The following is a 17,075-nucleotide window of genomic DNA, read 5'->3' on the forward strand; positions in this document are numbered from 1 at the left end:
TCTATGGACAACCCACTTAGCATCCAGCCCTCCTCCGCCCCCAATCACAGCCAGAGCCCCTGAATCCACAGGTTGGGATTCCTGACTCCATCTAGGTCTCTGTCAACACATCTGCATGGCTCTCCTGCCAGCGCTGCATGCTGTGGCCCTGGTATCCATGGAGGGAGGGGAAGGGGGCAGGGCGGTGACGTACACGGCCAGGGGGCGGGGCCGGGTACATCACCGCCCCTCTTCCCCTCCTGCTGTGGCACTCAGTTGAGTGCTGTACCCCTCAGCCAGGCCGCCGGGGGAGCCAGCAGCGCAAGGGGCTGTTTGGGCTCCCCCGGAGTGGAAGGGGAAGAGAGGGCGGTGCTGTACACAGCTCTGGCCCCAGCTGTGTACATCACTGCCCTGCCCCCCTCCCTCGCAGCAGCCCGGCTGAGCAGGCAGCACTCAGCCAAGTACCACGGCGGAGGGGAAGGGAAAGGGGAAGGGAGGTGGGGAGAGACAGAGGGGAGAGAGAGGCAGGAGGTGGAGGAGAGCTGGGGGAGGGGGGGCAGTAGGAAGAGAGAGAGAGACCGAGTGAGAGAGCTCAGGAGAGAAGACCTGAAAATCCCATTTTATGACGGGCTAATTGGCTAGTATTATACATAAGAGACATTTTTATGAAGTACAGTAAAGTGTATTTAAGTAGTCAAAGAAGTACTAATCAGAACAAAGCAGATAACAGAGGGTATGTCTACACTATCACCTTAGTTCGAACTAGGGTGGCTAATGTAGGCAACCAAAGTTGCAAATGAAGCCCGGGATTTGAATTTCCCGGGCTTCGTTTGCATTTTGCCGGGTGCCGCCATTTTTAAATCCCGGCTAGTTCGGACTCCGTGCCCACGGCTACACATGGCACGGACTAGGTATTTCAGATTAGGCTTCCTATTCCGAACTACCTGTACTCCTTGTGAAACGAGGTGTACCGGTAGTTCGGAATAGGAAGCCTAATCTGAACTACCTAGTCCGTGCCGCGTGTAGACGCGGGCATGGAGTCCAAACTAGCTGGGATTTAAAAATGGCGGCACTTGGCAAGATGCAAACGAAGCCCGGGAAATTCAAATCCCGGGCTTCATTTGCCTACATTAGCCACCCTAGTTCGAACTAGGATGGTAGTGTAGACATATCCTAAGGCTGTGTCTACACTGGCCGCCTATTACGAAATAGGCATGCTAATGTAGAACTTTGGAAGAGGCAAATGCGCGGGGGATTTAAATATCCCCCGCGGCATTTGCATTTTCATGGCCACCGCTTTTTTCCGGCTTGGAGATAAGCTGGAGAAAAGCATCCAGACTGGTGCGATCCTCTGGAATAAAGCCCTATTCCGGAGGATCTCTTATTCCTACTTGCAAGGAATAGGGCTTTATTCCGGAGGATCGCGCCAGTCTGGATGCTTTTCTCCGGCTTATCTCCAAGCCGGAAAAAAGCGGTGGCCATGAAAATGCAAATGCCGCGGGGGATATTTAAATCCCCCGCGCATTTGCCTCTTCCAAAGTTCTACATTAGCATGCCTATTTCGTAATAGGCGGCCAGTGTAGACGTAGCCTAAGAAAATAATACAAAGTATGCAAGCTAAACTAGTTTCACTATAAAAAGCTGCTTATAAATACCAGTTTCTCACTCTACATATACATTTTAGGTAGCGTCCTTTCCAGGCCAGAGGTATCTTTCCAGCCTGAGTCAAGCAGTTATGCCACTTCCTCAGTTCAAGTTCCTTTGTTTCCAGGAGTTCTCCAGTGTCTCTTTGCGTGGGGAGGTGGAACAGAAACAGAAATGAATGCCCTGATTGGCTTCCTCCCCATCCTAACATTAAATTTCCCAAATGTGGGAATCCATTGTTTGATTCTCTGACCACTCTGTGGAACCGTTCAGTAGTGCAAGCGGCAGGTTAGTATCAGGTGACTACGTGACCTGACTCTGTAGCATCCCATGGACCAGGAGCCAGTGAGAGAATGGAGCATTGTCAGGAAGGCCGAGCCATTTCACTGCCCAATGTCCTTGCTGATAGGCCCTCAGACTGTTTGGTTTTTCCTCTGCAAAATCTCAAGTGTTAGCAATGAGTGTCACCCGCAGAAGCACAGCCAAATTAGATACCTGAATTAATACTCCTGCTTTCGGATACCAAAATCAAACATGCATTCAAATAGGATGCTCATAGTCAGTAACTCATCACCTTACATGAACTGAATATTCAGCAACACATCTCAATCGTGTCACATTCAAATGACAGGCACGATTGGAAGGGCAGTGGCAGGTGCAGCGTCTGTAACTAGCTGTCTGAGTGAAAGGTCAATTTAATTGTGCAGTCATGGAATCCCCTCTGTTATTACCCCCCACAGTGCATCTGAGACCTGCCCCAGTGGATAAAACATGGGACAGGGCCCTGATCTGCTCTCTGATCATGACCAACTCATTCTTCATTGAAATTCAGAGTGAGAAGAGCTAGGTGGTAAATCCCCGAGCCAACGCATTTCACACACAAGCAGGACCAGCGGCCATGATACAAACAGCTCCATTAGGGAAGTGACCAGGTTAAACAAGACACACAAGCCCCATTGAGAGCGAACAAGCAGCGTAGATGGAGGACTTGCCCAGACCCGCTATAAGCATTTCTGACAGGTCACAGGGGTTCCCAAACCCTCGCTATTCGCAAATGTAACTATTAGTCCAGGAGTTGAGCTGGAGGGACACAGTAGCAAGCAGCGACACTTGCAAATGGCAGCCCAGGCTGTATGCAGCTGGGACCAGGAATGAATCTCTCCTTAAATTCTGCACTGGAGAGAATTCAGTGGGATGAGAGAAGGGGCTGTAGGGTGCGTTGTAACTCATGCTGCAGCTCTGATGCTGGACACAAGAGGGCGCTGTCTCCCTGCACTTGTGTGATCTTTTGGCATTGAAATTCAGTGCTGTATCTATTAAACAGGCTTTTGCCTTGAGCAGGGTGGTGCTCTGGGAACTGCATCTGTTTCACTGGATGCTGCAGGCAGTCTGGGTGGGGGTGGGCTGGGACAGAGGAATGACAGAATGCAGATGTAGTGACTTAGCTGTAAGATTATGAACCACTTCTCAGTGTAACAGCTGGATTTGTACACACTCGTGAACCCAGGAAAGTCTGGAAACAACCATTAAAATCAGCATGTGAAGAATCAGCCCCTGAGCAAGGACTGAGCCTGTTGAATGTTCAAAAACATAAAAACCCTGGGGGTTAACTTTACAAATCAAAAGCCTGTAAATGATCAGATTGGTGCTAAAATGAGGCAAATTGAGGCGGCCGCCTCAGATGCCAGACTGAGCGGGGGAGGGAGGCGCCACTAGGACCCAGAGTGTAGAAAATTGTGTCTGCTGCTGGTGCATAGGTAGGTAGCAGAGCAGAACCATGAGAGGGGTAGAACAGGAGGAAGGCAGAATTGAGAACTTTCAAAGTTCTGGCCCAAGCGAGGGCGTATGGGGGCATCATTTGAGGTCCCCGCCTCAGGTGCCAAAATGTTGTGCGCTGGCCCTGTAAATGATGGTATTAATACAGACAAAATCCTCGCCAAGATACCTGCTGCGTGAAAAGAACATTCATTCCACCCCAGATTCTGCCCTGTATTTGCCTTGGGAATTACAGAAAGTACCTGGGCCCTTAATCTACCTGGGTGTAACATTTTGGCATAGAAGGGGAGACTGAAGGCAGCCACATACATAAAGCAAAATCAGGCTGCATGCAGGTGGGAACTATAGTGATTCTTCTTCCTCTTCAGAGAGTAGGAACAATAAAATGTGATTTGAAATGCAGCTAGATTTTTCCATCTATGTTTCTGAACAGGGGTTCAGTTCTCATTGGGCAGCAGGGGGCGCTGTCTCCCTTGATGTACAGAGTGAATTGTTTTTACTGCACTAAGGCAGCTCTTCAGTTCACTTTTTGTGCATAAGAGCCTGGTGTACAGACTGTAGGGTTTAATGAGCTGGGTCCTATCAGATCCCTCATCCAGACTGAGTGGCAGGGAGAAGGAGACAGGAGGTCTCAGGCATCCAAGGAACTGGCTGAAGTTGTAGGTTTAGAACCACTTCAGAAGAAAATTGCATACTGGGTATTATTTGCAAAGTCTCTTTTCCATTTCATGTAATGTAACTGACATTCAACTTCATGCAGTACGTCTCTGCGAGTGGTGGCACAGGGAAGTCCTTCAGAGGTGACTGCATCACTGAATATTACATATCTGTGTTACTGTAGCCTGTGGTAGATCAGGTCACGGTCCCTGGTCCCTGGTAAGGCACTAACAACCTCACAGTAAGAACAGAAACAACAGCAGTGACTGCTCGTCATGTGCATGTTTTATAACATGTGGAGGCAGGAAAAGAGAATAAGGGAATTTGTGTGCAGCCATCTCTGTCTTGTTAACAAGAGAGCAAGAGTCAGGCTAAGTCTGTGGCCTGACAATGGAGATCTGTAATTAGACGCTGCCTTCGCCTCTTGCCTCCATATGGAGATAAGGATAGAATGCTGACTCTGGCAGGGACCTTGAGATAAGGAGCGTCTGGGTGGAACTAAATAACTGTTAGCCATTGGTGTTTGTAATGGGAAGGAGACTAATTGTTACTGTTATTATATTTAATAGACAGTATATAAACTGCTTCATAATTGCTTGTATTCGAAGATCTGCCTCGGAAGGAGGGGGCGTGCGATTCTTCTTCCCCTGTCTGAACCAGTTTTTCCCTTGCTGCAGCTAATAATAAAACTGCCTCTGGCTACTTGTTTCTTAAACACAATGCAGAGTGGAGGCTTGTTTTCTTCCACAAACATATCTGTCTGCACAGCAAAGCTCTTCCATTGTTTCCCACATGGTCAGACATGTTGTCCAAACTGCTTTCACCAGCCCACTGACGGTCCCTCACAGAATAAAGGCTACATTCAGAGCTGAGCACCACTAGCTGTACCTCTCTGTACATGACACCCCTTCCATCCACTTGCTAGGTTGGCCAAGTGAGTCTGACTGGGAGGCGATGCTCCACATTTGTTTCTCTCTCACTGTGGGGGGCAAAAAGGACTGGCAAGCAGCTAGAAAAGCAAGTAACAAGGGGCCATTAAGAGGTATTGTAGCTGTAAGCCGCCATTCTGTGTGGATCATGCTTCCTCTCTCGCCACAATAGAGCCCAGCACCAAGCACAGGATGTGTTGAGCTGACAGGGTTGATTTCTAAAAGTGTTTAGATGCATAATAATGTTGCTCAGTGTGTTTGAAAATCTTTGGCTCAAGATGCAGCAGATCCTGCCTTAGTTCCACCATTTTATTGTTCGGTCCCCAGTGTGGTGGACCAAGATCACGGTGGTAACAGAGCGTTTGGAGCAGGGTAAAATTTGTCCTTGTCAATGCAGAGGGTCTGGAGGCTGAAATTACAACTAAGAAATTGTTTGCTAAGAGACTAAGTAGTGACCTGGTTTACTGTGCTGCATGTGCAGCTCGTGAAAATGTGATTCCCCATCACTTAAGATAAATCTTCCTTCCAGATCTAGATCCCAACACAGGTAACTAAAGAGAACACGTCAGTTTGCATAAAATATTACGCAAGGGGTAGGTTTAAGTAAGGACCTTTGTGGTAAATTAATGCTAGCAACAACTCTTTTCACTTGAACTTGAAATAAAAAGTGAATATGCACAAATTTACGTGGGCTATTTTAAAAAACAATCGTATTAAAAAAAGCCTTAATTTGAGGTTGAATTTGAAGTGAGATCATCTTTGTAGTCGTTAATACTCAGGACTGAGATTTTCAGTAAGTCACAGTCAAGGAAGTCAGATTTGCATGAAGGGGCCGTTCTCCAGCACTGAGGGTTTAAGAGAGAATTGGGGGAACCCAGGAACAGACCCATTTGCCTCAGAGAGCTGAGCTCACCTGCATCTCACATCATGGCCTGGGCCCCTCTGCTCCTCGCCCTGCTCACTTACTGCTCAGGTGAGGGGTTGTTGGCTGCACTGACAAAACATGGAGGCCACCTGCAGGTGAGGAGGAGGTTTGTGTGTGAGGAGCCGGAGTCCTTGTGCTGAGTTTGTTTGTTCCGTTGCTTTCAGGGGTCAGGTCACAGCCTGTGGTGACTCAGGAGCCCTCCATGTCGGTGGCCCCAGGAGGGGCCGTCACGCTGTCCTGCAGCCAGAGCACTGGAGCCATCACCACCAACAGCTATCCATACTGGTATCAACAGAAACCAGGCTCAGTTCCTCGGACACTTATATATGACACCAATAACAGACTCCCCGGGATCCCTGACCGGTTCTCTGGGGCCATATCCGGTAACAAGGCTGCTCTGACCATCACTGGTGTGCAGGCAGACGACGAGGCTGACTATTACTGTTCTATATGGACTGGTAGTGCTCACACAGTGATCCAGTCAAAAGGGGAACTGAGACAAAAACCTACGCTGACTTCATCCCCCTCAGAGTGGGCTCACACAAGGAGCATAGCTTTGCGTGGGAGGAATTGGTCTATGGACAACCCGCTTAGCATCCAGATCCACCCCAATCACAGCCAGAGCCCCTGAATGCACAGGCTGGGATACCTGACTCCAGCTGGGTCTCTGTCAACACATCTGCATGGCTCTCCTGCCATAGCTGCATGCTGTGGTCCTGGTCTCCAGTCCCAGCACTAGTCCTGTGGGGGGGGGGGGGGGGGGATTGACTCTTGGGGCAGGTCTGGGTGGGAGTAGCACTGGAGCTGGAAACTGAGGCAGCAGCTCAAGGAGCCAGCAAGAGAGCAATGTGGCCAGGCTGGAAGACACCAAGCTATGGCTGGAAGGGATGGTTGGTGCTCAAGTCTTGTCAGGGCCCCCTCTGTCCCATGGTTGCATCCTGCAGCCTGTGTATTCCAGGTGCCTGATGAGCAGAAAGGAAGGGGAGGGGAGGCAGGTCCCCCATTTCACCCGTCCTCGCTTGACCGGACACCCAATCTGTCCTGTGCCCCCACCGCTTTCTTCAGCGTCTGTCCCACCCCAGAGCACTGGATCCCCCTCATCTCTACAGGGCACTGGACTCCACCTGCACATCTGATCTTTCCCACCCCCCAGTTGTTCCTGCCCTCTCGGCCCTATCATCCCTTCCCCTGCCAATGCATCTGTAACCTGAAGCCCACCCTCTTTTCCTGTCTCTGCTAGTGCAAGGGCTCACATTGGCTGCTCAGTTCCATTCCTGCCTGCCAGTTGCTCCTCCTTAAGAATCTGAGCTACCAGCACTGAGTTCTGCTCCAGCCAATCTCCATTGACTCCCTTTGGGTACAGGGTGCACAGCTCTTATGCTGTCTGCTAGGTGTCTGCAAGGGAGCAGCTGTGGCTGCCTTAGGGATTCCTGTCTTACAGACCCACCTCTGCCTAGTTCAGTCTGGGAGCTGATGGCCACTGGCCGTGTGTTTCTTGTGTAAAGACCCCTGTTCTGGCTGCCAGTTTCCTGTGTTACCACCCCCATCTCCCTCCGGCAGCTGGACACCGCCCTGCACATCTTGGAAGTTAGTGGGAAGTTAGTGGGAACACTTCCTCCCCATGTCCATAGCTGGAGGAAGTGCTCAGGTACTAGTTGTGTCAGATAAAGATGCTTTCAAAATCCCTCCTTCCTAGAATCGTCTACCTCCGCCCAGCCCATCTGCTTTTCAGCTTCCATGGTGCCATCTAGAAATTCATTAGTGCCTTGCTGGTCCCTGCTTCTCCTGAACTCTGCAGTCCAGAAAGACACTGGCCTGTAGCAATAGCTCATGACCCAGTGGGCCACATCTGGGCCACAGAACCATTCTGTCTGACCCCTCCCCTTCTGCCCGACCTTCCCCACAGCCTCAGCTCTCTGCACTGCCTTTGGAGATGTTCTAGGTGGCTCAATGCAGTGTGAGCTTCGGCCAGCTGATGTGTTATGCTTATAAGAAGCAGACGGGATCTTTTTTCAGGGGAAAAGGCAATATGCCACACTTACTGAAAGCACAAGATAAAGGAAAAGCAGCGTATGCACACACACATATACACACACTCACATGTCCTGTATCTAGTTACCAGTCTGTTGTGGCTCAAGTCAGGCTTACTGGTCAGGCAATACTGAGTAGAGGAGTTGGGGTTCACTGATCATGATTTGAGACTCCTTTGAGGCTTGGCCTGCTGAAGCTGTGTCTGAGACGTTTGTCCAATGTACATAGCAGACGGACACTTTCGGCACATGATAGCATAGATTAGACACTTCGCCAAAGAATCAATGCCCTCAAAACAGACATTAGACAGGATCACAAAGAAAAAACAGTTGCTTGTCATTTCAACCAGAAAGGACACTGTCTCAATGACCTGCTAACCTGCATCCTACTTCAGAAGACATTCAAATCTGCACTTGAAAGGGAATCCTCTGAACTGGCATTCATGCTAAAATTCAACACTCTCCGCAGGGGAATTAACAAAGACTCCAACTATCTTACCCATTACAAAGATAGCTTCCCCAATTATCACCTCTAATACTATTAACTCACAGACATTTCCCCTTCCCCACCTCTAATATCATTAACTCACTGGCATTCACCTTCCTCCCCCCCCCCACCCTACATCCTCCTTCTGTTCCGTAATGTGATTTGTCCTTTTCATGTGTGTTCATTTTTTTTAAATTGTATCCTTTGGTATATATGGTTGTGACTATTTTCTTCCATTATTTGATCTGAGGAAGTGGGTCTGGCCCACGAAAGCTCATCATCTAATAAACCATCTTGTTAGTCTTTAAAGTGCTACATAGTCCTGTATTTTGTTTCAGCTACACCAGACTAAAACGGCTACATCTCTATCACTTGTTAAAGGGAACCCCCTAGACATTCCTTATTTTAAGAGGAATAAGGGATCTTTCAGAAAAGGCTTTATTTTCCAAAAGATCCCCGTCTAGACTGGCGTTTTTTTCCGGCAAAGCTCCGAGCCGGAAAATAGCGGGAGCCACGTTTATGCAAATGAGGCGAGGGGGTTTAAATCCCCGCTTCATTTGCAATTGCGATGTGTCTAATTTGCATCCCTTTTATGGAAAAGGGATGCAGTCTAGACACAGCCAGGGGGTTAACTTTATTCCTCAGCGAACAGGGAGCCATCTAGAGTGGGGTATGAATCATACTGGGTGGAATTCAGATGGTTTAGGTATCATGGGGGGAAGATTCTGCTATATATCAAGGGCGGAGTGAGGGCAGCGCATGAGGCCGGGGGCTGACAAGAGCTTGTCACACATGAAGAAACCATGGGTCAATTTCTTTTGAAGTAACAAGACCCAGGCCACATTTAGAAATTAAGAGCCTGTAAATGATGGTGTTAATGCAGATAAAAGCCTCTCCAAGATACCTGCATAGAAAGAACCTTCATTCCACCCCAGTCTCTGCCCTGTATCTGACTGGAGAATTACAGAAAGTGCCTGGGCCCTTAATATACCTGGGTGTAAAATATTAGCACAGAACAGGAGACTGACAGCAGCCACATACAAAAAGCGAAAGCAAAGCTGCACGCAGCTAGGAACTATAGGGAATTCTCCTTCCCCTCCAGAGAGGGGAGAATAAAATGTGAGTTGAAATGCAGCTGGATTTTCCCATCTATGTTTCCGCACAGAGGTGACATGTGGTTCAGTTCTAACTGGCCAGCAGGAGGCGCTGTCTCCCTTCAGTTTCAGAGTGAATTGATTCTACTGCAGTAAGTCAGCTGTTCAATACAAATTTGTGCAGAAAAGCCTGGTGCACAGACATGGGGTTTGATGAGCTGGGTCCTTTCAGATCCCTCATCCAGACCCAGTGGTGGGAAGAAAGAGACAGGGGGTCTGAGGTACCCAAGGAACTGGTTGACGCTGTAGGTTCAGAAGCACTTTGGAAGAGAATTACACGCTAGGTATTATTGGAAAAGCGTTTTTTCCATTTCATGTAATGTAACTGGCATTCCACTTCATGCAATATGTCTCTGCGAGTGCTGGCACAGGGAAGTCCTTCAGAGGTGACTGCATCACTGAATATTACATATCTGTGTTACTGTAGCCTGTGGTAGACCAAGTCACAGTCCCTGGTTCCTGGTAAGGCTTTAGCAACCTCAGTGTAAGACCAGAAACAACAGGCAGTGACTGCTCTTCATGTGTTCTAACATACCTGTCTGCACAGCAAAGCTCTTCCATTGTTCTCCACATGGTCAGATGTGCAGCCCAAACCTCCCTCCAGTGCAGTTAGATCCGTTGTGCTAAATTAATGCTAGTCTTTTCATTTGAACTAGAAATAAAAAGTGAAAATGCACAGATTTATGGGGACTACTGTTAAAAAAAATCTTATAAAAAAAGCCTCATTTTGAGGTTGCATTTGAAGTGAGATCATCTTTGCAGTTGTTAATACGCAGGACTGAAATTTTCAATAAATCACAGCCAAAGAGAATGGGGCAGATTTGCATGAAGGGGCCGTTCTCCAGTGCTGGGGGTTTAAGAGAGGATTGAAGGGTCCCCAGCCACAGACACGTTTGCCTCAGGAAGTCGAGTTCATCTGGATTCCCACCATGGCCTGGGCCCCCCTGCTCCTCACCCTGCTCACTTACTGCTCAGGTGAGGGGTTGTTGGCTGCACTGACACAATATGGAGGCCACCTGCGGGTGAGGGGGTTTGTGTGTGAGGAGCCGGAGTCCTTGTGCTGAGTTTGTTTGTTTTGTTGCTTTCAGGGGTCAGGTCACAGCCTGTGGTGACTCAGGAGCCCTCCATGTCGGTGACCCCAGGAGGGGCCGTCACGCTGTCCTGCAGCCTGAGCACTGGTGCCATCACCAGCAGCAACTATCCACATTGGTTTCAACAGAAACCTGGTTCAGCTCCTCGGACACTTATATACAGCACCAATAGCAGACCCTCCGGGATCCCTGACCGGTTCTCTGGGGCCATATCCGGTAACAACGCTGCCCTGACCATCACCGGTGTGCAGGCAGAGGACGAGGCTGACTATTACTGTTCTGTATGGGCTAGCAGTGCTAATCACAGTGATACAGCCAAATGGGGAACTGAGATAAAAACTTCTCCTGTCTTCATCCCCCCCAGCCTGGGCTCACACAAGGGGCATAGTTTTGCGTGGGAAAAAGTGGTCTTAGCATCACTTAGCATCTGGGCCCACTCCAATCAGGGCCAGAGCCCCCAAATGCACAGGCTAGGACTCCTGACTCCAGCTGGGTGTCTGTCAACACACCTGGATGGCTCTCTTGCATGCTGCGGCCGTGGTCTCCAGACCCAGCACTAACCCTCATGGGGCAGGTCTGGGTGGGAGTAGCTGGGAACTGAGGCAGCAGCTCAAGGTGCCAGCAGGAGAATAATGCGGCCGGGCTGGCAGACACGAAACTGTGGTTGGAAGAGGAGGATGGTGCTCAAGCCTCTACCTTATGGGTGCATCCTGAAGCCTGTGTATTCCAGGTGCCTGCTGAGCAGAAAGGAAGGGGAAGGGAGGCAGGTCCTTCAATTTTCCTGTCCTCCCTTCACAGCGTATCCAGTCGTCCTGCGCCCCCTCCCTTTTCTTTCACATGCAAACACACACACACACACCAAGAACTGGAGCGCTTCTGAAGAGAATTTCAATGTGGAACAGGGAAGTCCTTCATTTCAGGCTGCATAACTGTGTTTATTACATATCTGTGTTTCTGTAGTCTTTGATAGACCATGTCATTGTCCCTTGTCTTGGTAAGGTGCTAACAAGCTTGGTGTAAAACTAGAAACAACAGGCAGTGACTGCTCTTCAAGTGCATGTGTTTTAACATATCTGTCTGCACACCAAAGCTCTTCTATTGTGCTCCACATAGTCAGACTTGCTGCCCAAATCTGTGTCCAGCCCACTGACAGCCCCACACAGAAAAAAGGCTAAATTCAGAGCTGAGCACCACTAGCTGTACCTCTCCGTTCCTGACACCCCTTCCACCCACCTGCTAGGTTTGGCCCAGTGAATCTTTAGGAGCACTTCAGAAGAGATTGCATTCTGGATATTTTTTCCACTACATGTAACGCAACTGACATTCCATTTCATGCTGAACATGTCTGCACGTGGCAGCCCAGGAACATGCTTCACCGCAGGCTGTAACACTGTGATTATTACATATCCATGTTACCGCAGCCCCTCGGAGTCCAGGTCACAGTCCAGGCCCCCCTTGTACTGGGCTCTGTACAAACACAGAACACAGAGACGGTCCCTGCTAAGGCTCTAACAGTCTCAGCATAAGACCAGAGATGACAGGCATTGACAGACTGGCTTGTGAATGAGCAGATGGAAGCAATGAGAAAAAAATGGCAGCAGAGTGGAAAGGGTTTCAGCTCACTCATGGCCTTACTGCTGTCAGTTTGCAGGCCTCACAGCCAGGAGAGCTAGAAGAGGGGAATAAGTTAGCTCTGCTGGCGTTTACAGGGGGAGCATCCAAGTGTGAGGGCCGCATGGACGGAGCTGGCCCTGCTGCACTGCAGTGGTGGTGGCAGTGATGCCGCTGCATGTGCGTATGTTATCACATGCCTGTGTGCACAGCAATGCAAAGCTCCTCCATTGTTTTCTGCGGGGTCTGTTGGGTGGGGCAAATGTTACGCGGATGATTCCTCTCAGCTGCACCCAAATGGCCTTTCACAGACCAAAGGCCAAATTCAGAGAAGAGCACTGCTAGCTGCACCTACATGTAACTGACATCCCCTTCCACCTGCCTGCTGGGTTTGGATCAGGGAGAGTTTCTGGGAACGGAATGATCTCATTCCCCCCCCCCCCCCCCAGACGTGGTCTACACTTGGGGAGAAAGTTGACTTAAGATACAAAACTCCAGCTACGTGAACAGCAGTGCTGGAGTTGATGTGTCCTAAGTTGAATTTCTGAGGCATCCCAACTGAGGTAGGCTGACAGGAGAAACTCTCTCATTGGCTTCCCTGACTCCTTGCAACCCCTTGGAGTATGAGGGTTGACAGAGGTGCCATCAGCAGTCGATTTAGAAGATCTTTACTAGACCTGCCAGAAAGAACTCCGGAAGATCGATCTCTGGGTCATTCTCCAGGTAAGTATAGACAAGATCTCACTGCGAGGCCAAGGGAGACAGGGGAGCAGCTTGAAAAGCAAGTAACAAGAAGCTGTTACCCACCATTCAGTGCAGACCACTCCCAGGACTACCAACAGGGATGGGGGCTGACAGCAGTTGTCCTGGGGTTGGGAGATTCAAAGGAACCCCAGGAACTCCAGGCCCCTTTGAATTGCTGCTGGAGTGTTACTCTGCTTCTCCACACATTTCTGAAGGCTAAGGGGGAGAGAGGGCTCAGGACAGTACAGGTGGCTCTAAGGACAGAATGCCCAAAGCCCCACCACTTCTGCCTAAGGTCCCTCCACCTCTCGCCTCATAGCTTGTAGCTCAGCACCTTTAAAGATCAACCTCTTAGTTTTTCAGCTCAAGATATAGCAGCTCCTGCTTTAGCTCTCTATTCTTCAGGGCCTGGAGGTAACCTAGATGACAGTGATTACTGAGTGTAATATTTGCTCCATGCAGAGAGCTTGTAGGCAGCAGTTATAACTAAAGACTTGCTTGTTCAAGGAGGCTAACAAGTGACCCGATTTATTCTGCATCATATACAGCTTGTGAAAATGGGCTTCCCCATAACTAGAAATGTACATTTCTTCTGGATCTAGATCCCGACACAGGCAGTCAAAAGGAACGTGTTAGTTTGTGTGATACCCCCCTTTTGGTTATGTAAGATATTATTCATGTTATAGTAGGGCTGCTCGTGTTAAATTAATACTAGCAAAAAAACTGTTTCAAGTGAACTTGAAATAAAATTTGAAAATGTACAAATTTAGGAGGAGTTAGTTTTAAAGAAAAACTTTATTTAAAATAAATCCTTCATATAAGGTTAAATTTGAGACAAGAGCATCTCTATACTTGTGAAAACACAGGATTAAGATTTTTAACAAACCTGCAGCCAATGAGCAGGGAATGAATTTGCATAAGGGGGCTGTTCTCCAGCTCAGGGATTTAAGGCAAATTCATAATGCTTCAGCCACAGACCCATGAACTCATCAGGATCCACCATGGCCTGGGCCCCCCTGCTCCTCGCCCTGCTCACTTACTGCTCAGGTGAGGGGTTGTTGGCTGCACTGACACAACATGGAGGCCACCTGCAGGTGAGGAGGTTTGTGTGTGAGGAGCCGGAGTCCTTGTGCTGAGTTTGTTTGTTCCGTTGCTTTCAGGGGTCAGGTCACAGCCTGTGGTGACTCAGGAGCCCTCCATGTCGGTGACCCCAGGAGGGGCCGTCACGCTGTCCTGCAGCCTGAGCACTGGAGCCATCACCAGCGGCAACTATCCTACCTGGGTACAGCAGAAACCTGGATCAGCTCCTCGGACACTTATATATAATACCAATAGCAGACCCTCCGGGATCCCTGCCCGGTTCTCTGGGGCCATTTCAAGTAACGACGCTGCCCTGACCATCACCGGTGTGCAGGCAGAGGACGAGGCTGACTATTACTGTGTTGTGTATACAGGTAGCAGTGGTAGTGTGTTCCACAGTGATTCAGTCAGATGAGGAACTGAGACAAAACCTCTCTTGCCTTCATCCCTGCCAGCCTCACCTCTGCACTGGCTGCACAGCTTGGTTCCTGCCTGCAACAGATGAGATAATAGCTCCTTTAGAAAATAGATCCATGCCTTGCTATCAGCAGAAGTGCTACTCCACCCACTCCTCATTTACTTGCTCTGAGAGAGGTGTTAGCAGTTCTTATGGTCTGTTTCTCTAGCAGTTGCAGCTTTTTCTGCATTATACATCCCTGTGTTACAGCCCCTCCACTACCTGGGTCAAAGTGGGAGCAGACACCCATATTCTCCTTGGATAGAGACATGTCTCCCCTAAAAGAGACGCTGATACCCTGCCAGCTGGACAATACCCTGAATATCCTGCACAATAGATGAAAGACCTATTAGATCACTTAGGCTACGTCTAGACTGGCATGATTTTCCGGAAATGCTTTTAACGGAAAAGTTTTCCGTTAAAAGCATTTTCATAAAAGCACATCTAAATTGGCAGGACACTTTTCTGGAAAAGCACTTTTTGCAGAAAAGCGTCCGTGGCCAATCTAGACATGGTTTTGCGCAAAAAAGCCCCAATCGCCATTTTCGCGATCGGGGCTTTTTTGCGGAAAACACTACTGTGCTCCTTTTCCGAAACAGTTTTCCGGAAAAAGGACTTTTGCCCGAACGGGAGCAGCATAGTTTTTCCGGAAAAGCAGTGATGATTTTACATTAGATAGTCAGTGCTTTTCCGGAAATTCAAGCGGCCAGTGTAGACAGCTGGCAAATTTTTCCGGAAAAGTGGCTGATTTTCTGGAATAACTTGCCAGTATAGACACAGCCTACATGTGTCCCTGTTTCCATGCCTGGAGTTTCCAGATATAAGACCTGTCAGATAACAGATGATGTCAAAAACCCTTTTGTTCTTAGCCAAACATTAGAACAAGAGGTTCTGAGACTGTTCAGGGCCTCTACTCTGCAGCCCTGGCCCAACTCTTGGAGGGACACACAGGGAGCACAGGGCATAAGGCGGCTGAGAACACAGGTCAAAACTGTGTCTGAACACTGACCTCACTTCTAACCCCCATAGCACTAACATTGTCCCTGAGACCTGGGAATTTCCTAGCTAACTTTCCCACTATGTCACAGGCTCCAGCGCCATATTAAGGCCTAAGCTAACTCAGCTACAGCTTAGGGCCTCACAATATGAGGGGCCTTTAAAAAAGAATAAAACTGACCCTATTTCCTAATTGGTCGATATCTAAAGAAGATATGGCTGAATGAATATTCTCTCTAAATGCATACACTTGCATTCAAATATAGCAAAATATATACATCTGGCTACACAAGTATCCTTATCTAGCCTAACCTTTCACTATTTGACAGGTGAGAGACCAGGGCTAAAGAAAAAACAGTAATTGCACTTGTACAAATAGCATTTCTAGGAGTAAGTCTGCTATCAGTCCCTTAAAGCAGCGTTTTGTCAGCCAGCTGCCAGAGATAAAATTCTGACTGTGTCTTCAGAACTACGCTGAGTCATATGTTTCCTTTGCTCCTGTTTTCCTTTGTTCTCCCAAGCCTTACTATGTTACTGTGCACTTTCCTCTAATAATCTGTGCATCTGTACAATGGTGTATCTTCCTGAGCATGCTGCTTTCTGTGTCATGCACTATCTATACTTTACATAATTGAACTTGCAGGGGATCATCTTGTGGATCTTGAGGAGGATACATTTGTGTTGAATTCCCGCTGTTAGGCTCAGGAACCTTCGCTGTGTTTTATAATATGCCAAAGAAAAATCCCAACGATGCATTGTTTTGAAATGAAAATTAAATCAGGATAAACATTTGTAAAATAGACAATTAGCCCATCATAAGACGGGATTTTCAGGTCTCTCCTCCACGTTGGTCTTCTCTCCTGAGCCTCCGGTCTCTCTCTCTCTAATGCGCTCTCTCCTCCTACTGCCTCCCCCTCTCTCTCTCAGCTCTCCTCCGCCTCCTTGCTCTCTCGCCTTCTGCCTCTCTCTCCATCTCTTTCTTTCTCTTCTCCCCCTCCTGCCTCTCTCTCCCCTCCATCTCTCCCCACCCCCTTTCCCCTTCCCCCTTCCCCTTTCCCTCCCGCTGTGGTGCTTGGCTGAGTGCTGCTTGCTCAACCAGGGTGCCGTGAGGGAGCGGGGTGGGGCGGTGACGTACACGGCTGGCGGGGTGGGGCGTGTATGTCACCGCCCTGCCCCTCCTCCCCCGCGGTGGCCCAGCTGAGGGGCACAGCACTCAGCTGAGCACCACAGCAGGAGGGGAAAGGGAGGCGGGGGCATACACGGCCCCACCCCCTGGCCGTGTACGTCACCAACCCACCCCCTTTCCCTCCCTCTGTGGCAGCTCAGCTGAGGGCTGTGCGCTCAGCCGGGCCGCTGCGGGGGAGTAGGGGTGGGGCAGTGATGTACATGGCCTTTTAAAAGGGCAGTCACAAGGCAGCAAGCAACCAAAGTATCCGCACTAGCACCTCAGTGCTGCTAACACTGCCAGGCCTGCTGATTGCAAGGTGGGGAAACAAAGGGGGCAGTTGCCTCAAG

General features: G+C 49.1%; 1 protein-coding gene across 1 annotated transcript; it reads left to right on the forward strand.

The window, feature by feature from the left end:
• The first annotated feature begins 10,482 nt into the window (after positions 1 to 10,482).
• LOC149520677 (uncharacterized) lies at positions 10,483 to 14,550 on the forward strand. The gene is made up of 3 exons (XM_089775309.1): positions 10,483 to 10,556; positions 10,670 to 11,059; positions 14,146 to 14,550. Exons 1-3 carry the CDS (start codon positions 10,511 to 10,513, stop codon positions 14,520 to 14,522), a joined length of 813 nt encoding a protein of 270 aa, XP_089631435.1. The 5' UTR covers positions 10,483 to 10,510; the 3' UTR covers positions 14,523 to 14,550.
• The last annotated feature ends 2,525 nt before the right edge of the window (positions 14,551 to 17,075 follow it).

The sequence above is a fragment of the Pelodiscus sinensis genome, chromosome Z (assembly GCF_052426305.1).
Source record: "Pelodiscus sinensis isolate ZL-2025 chromosome Z, ASM5242630v1, whole genome shotgun sequence".
Taxonomy (NCBI): domain Eukaryota; kingdom Metazoa; phylum Chordata; order Testudines; family Trionychidae; genus Pelodiscus; species Pelodiscus sinensis.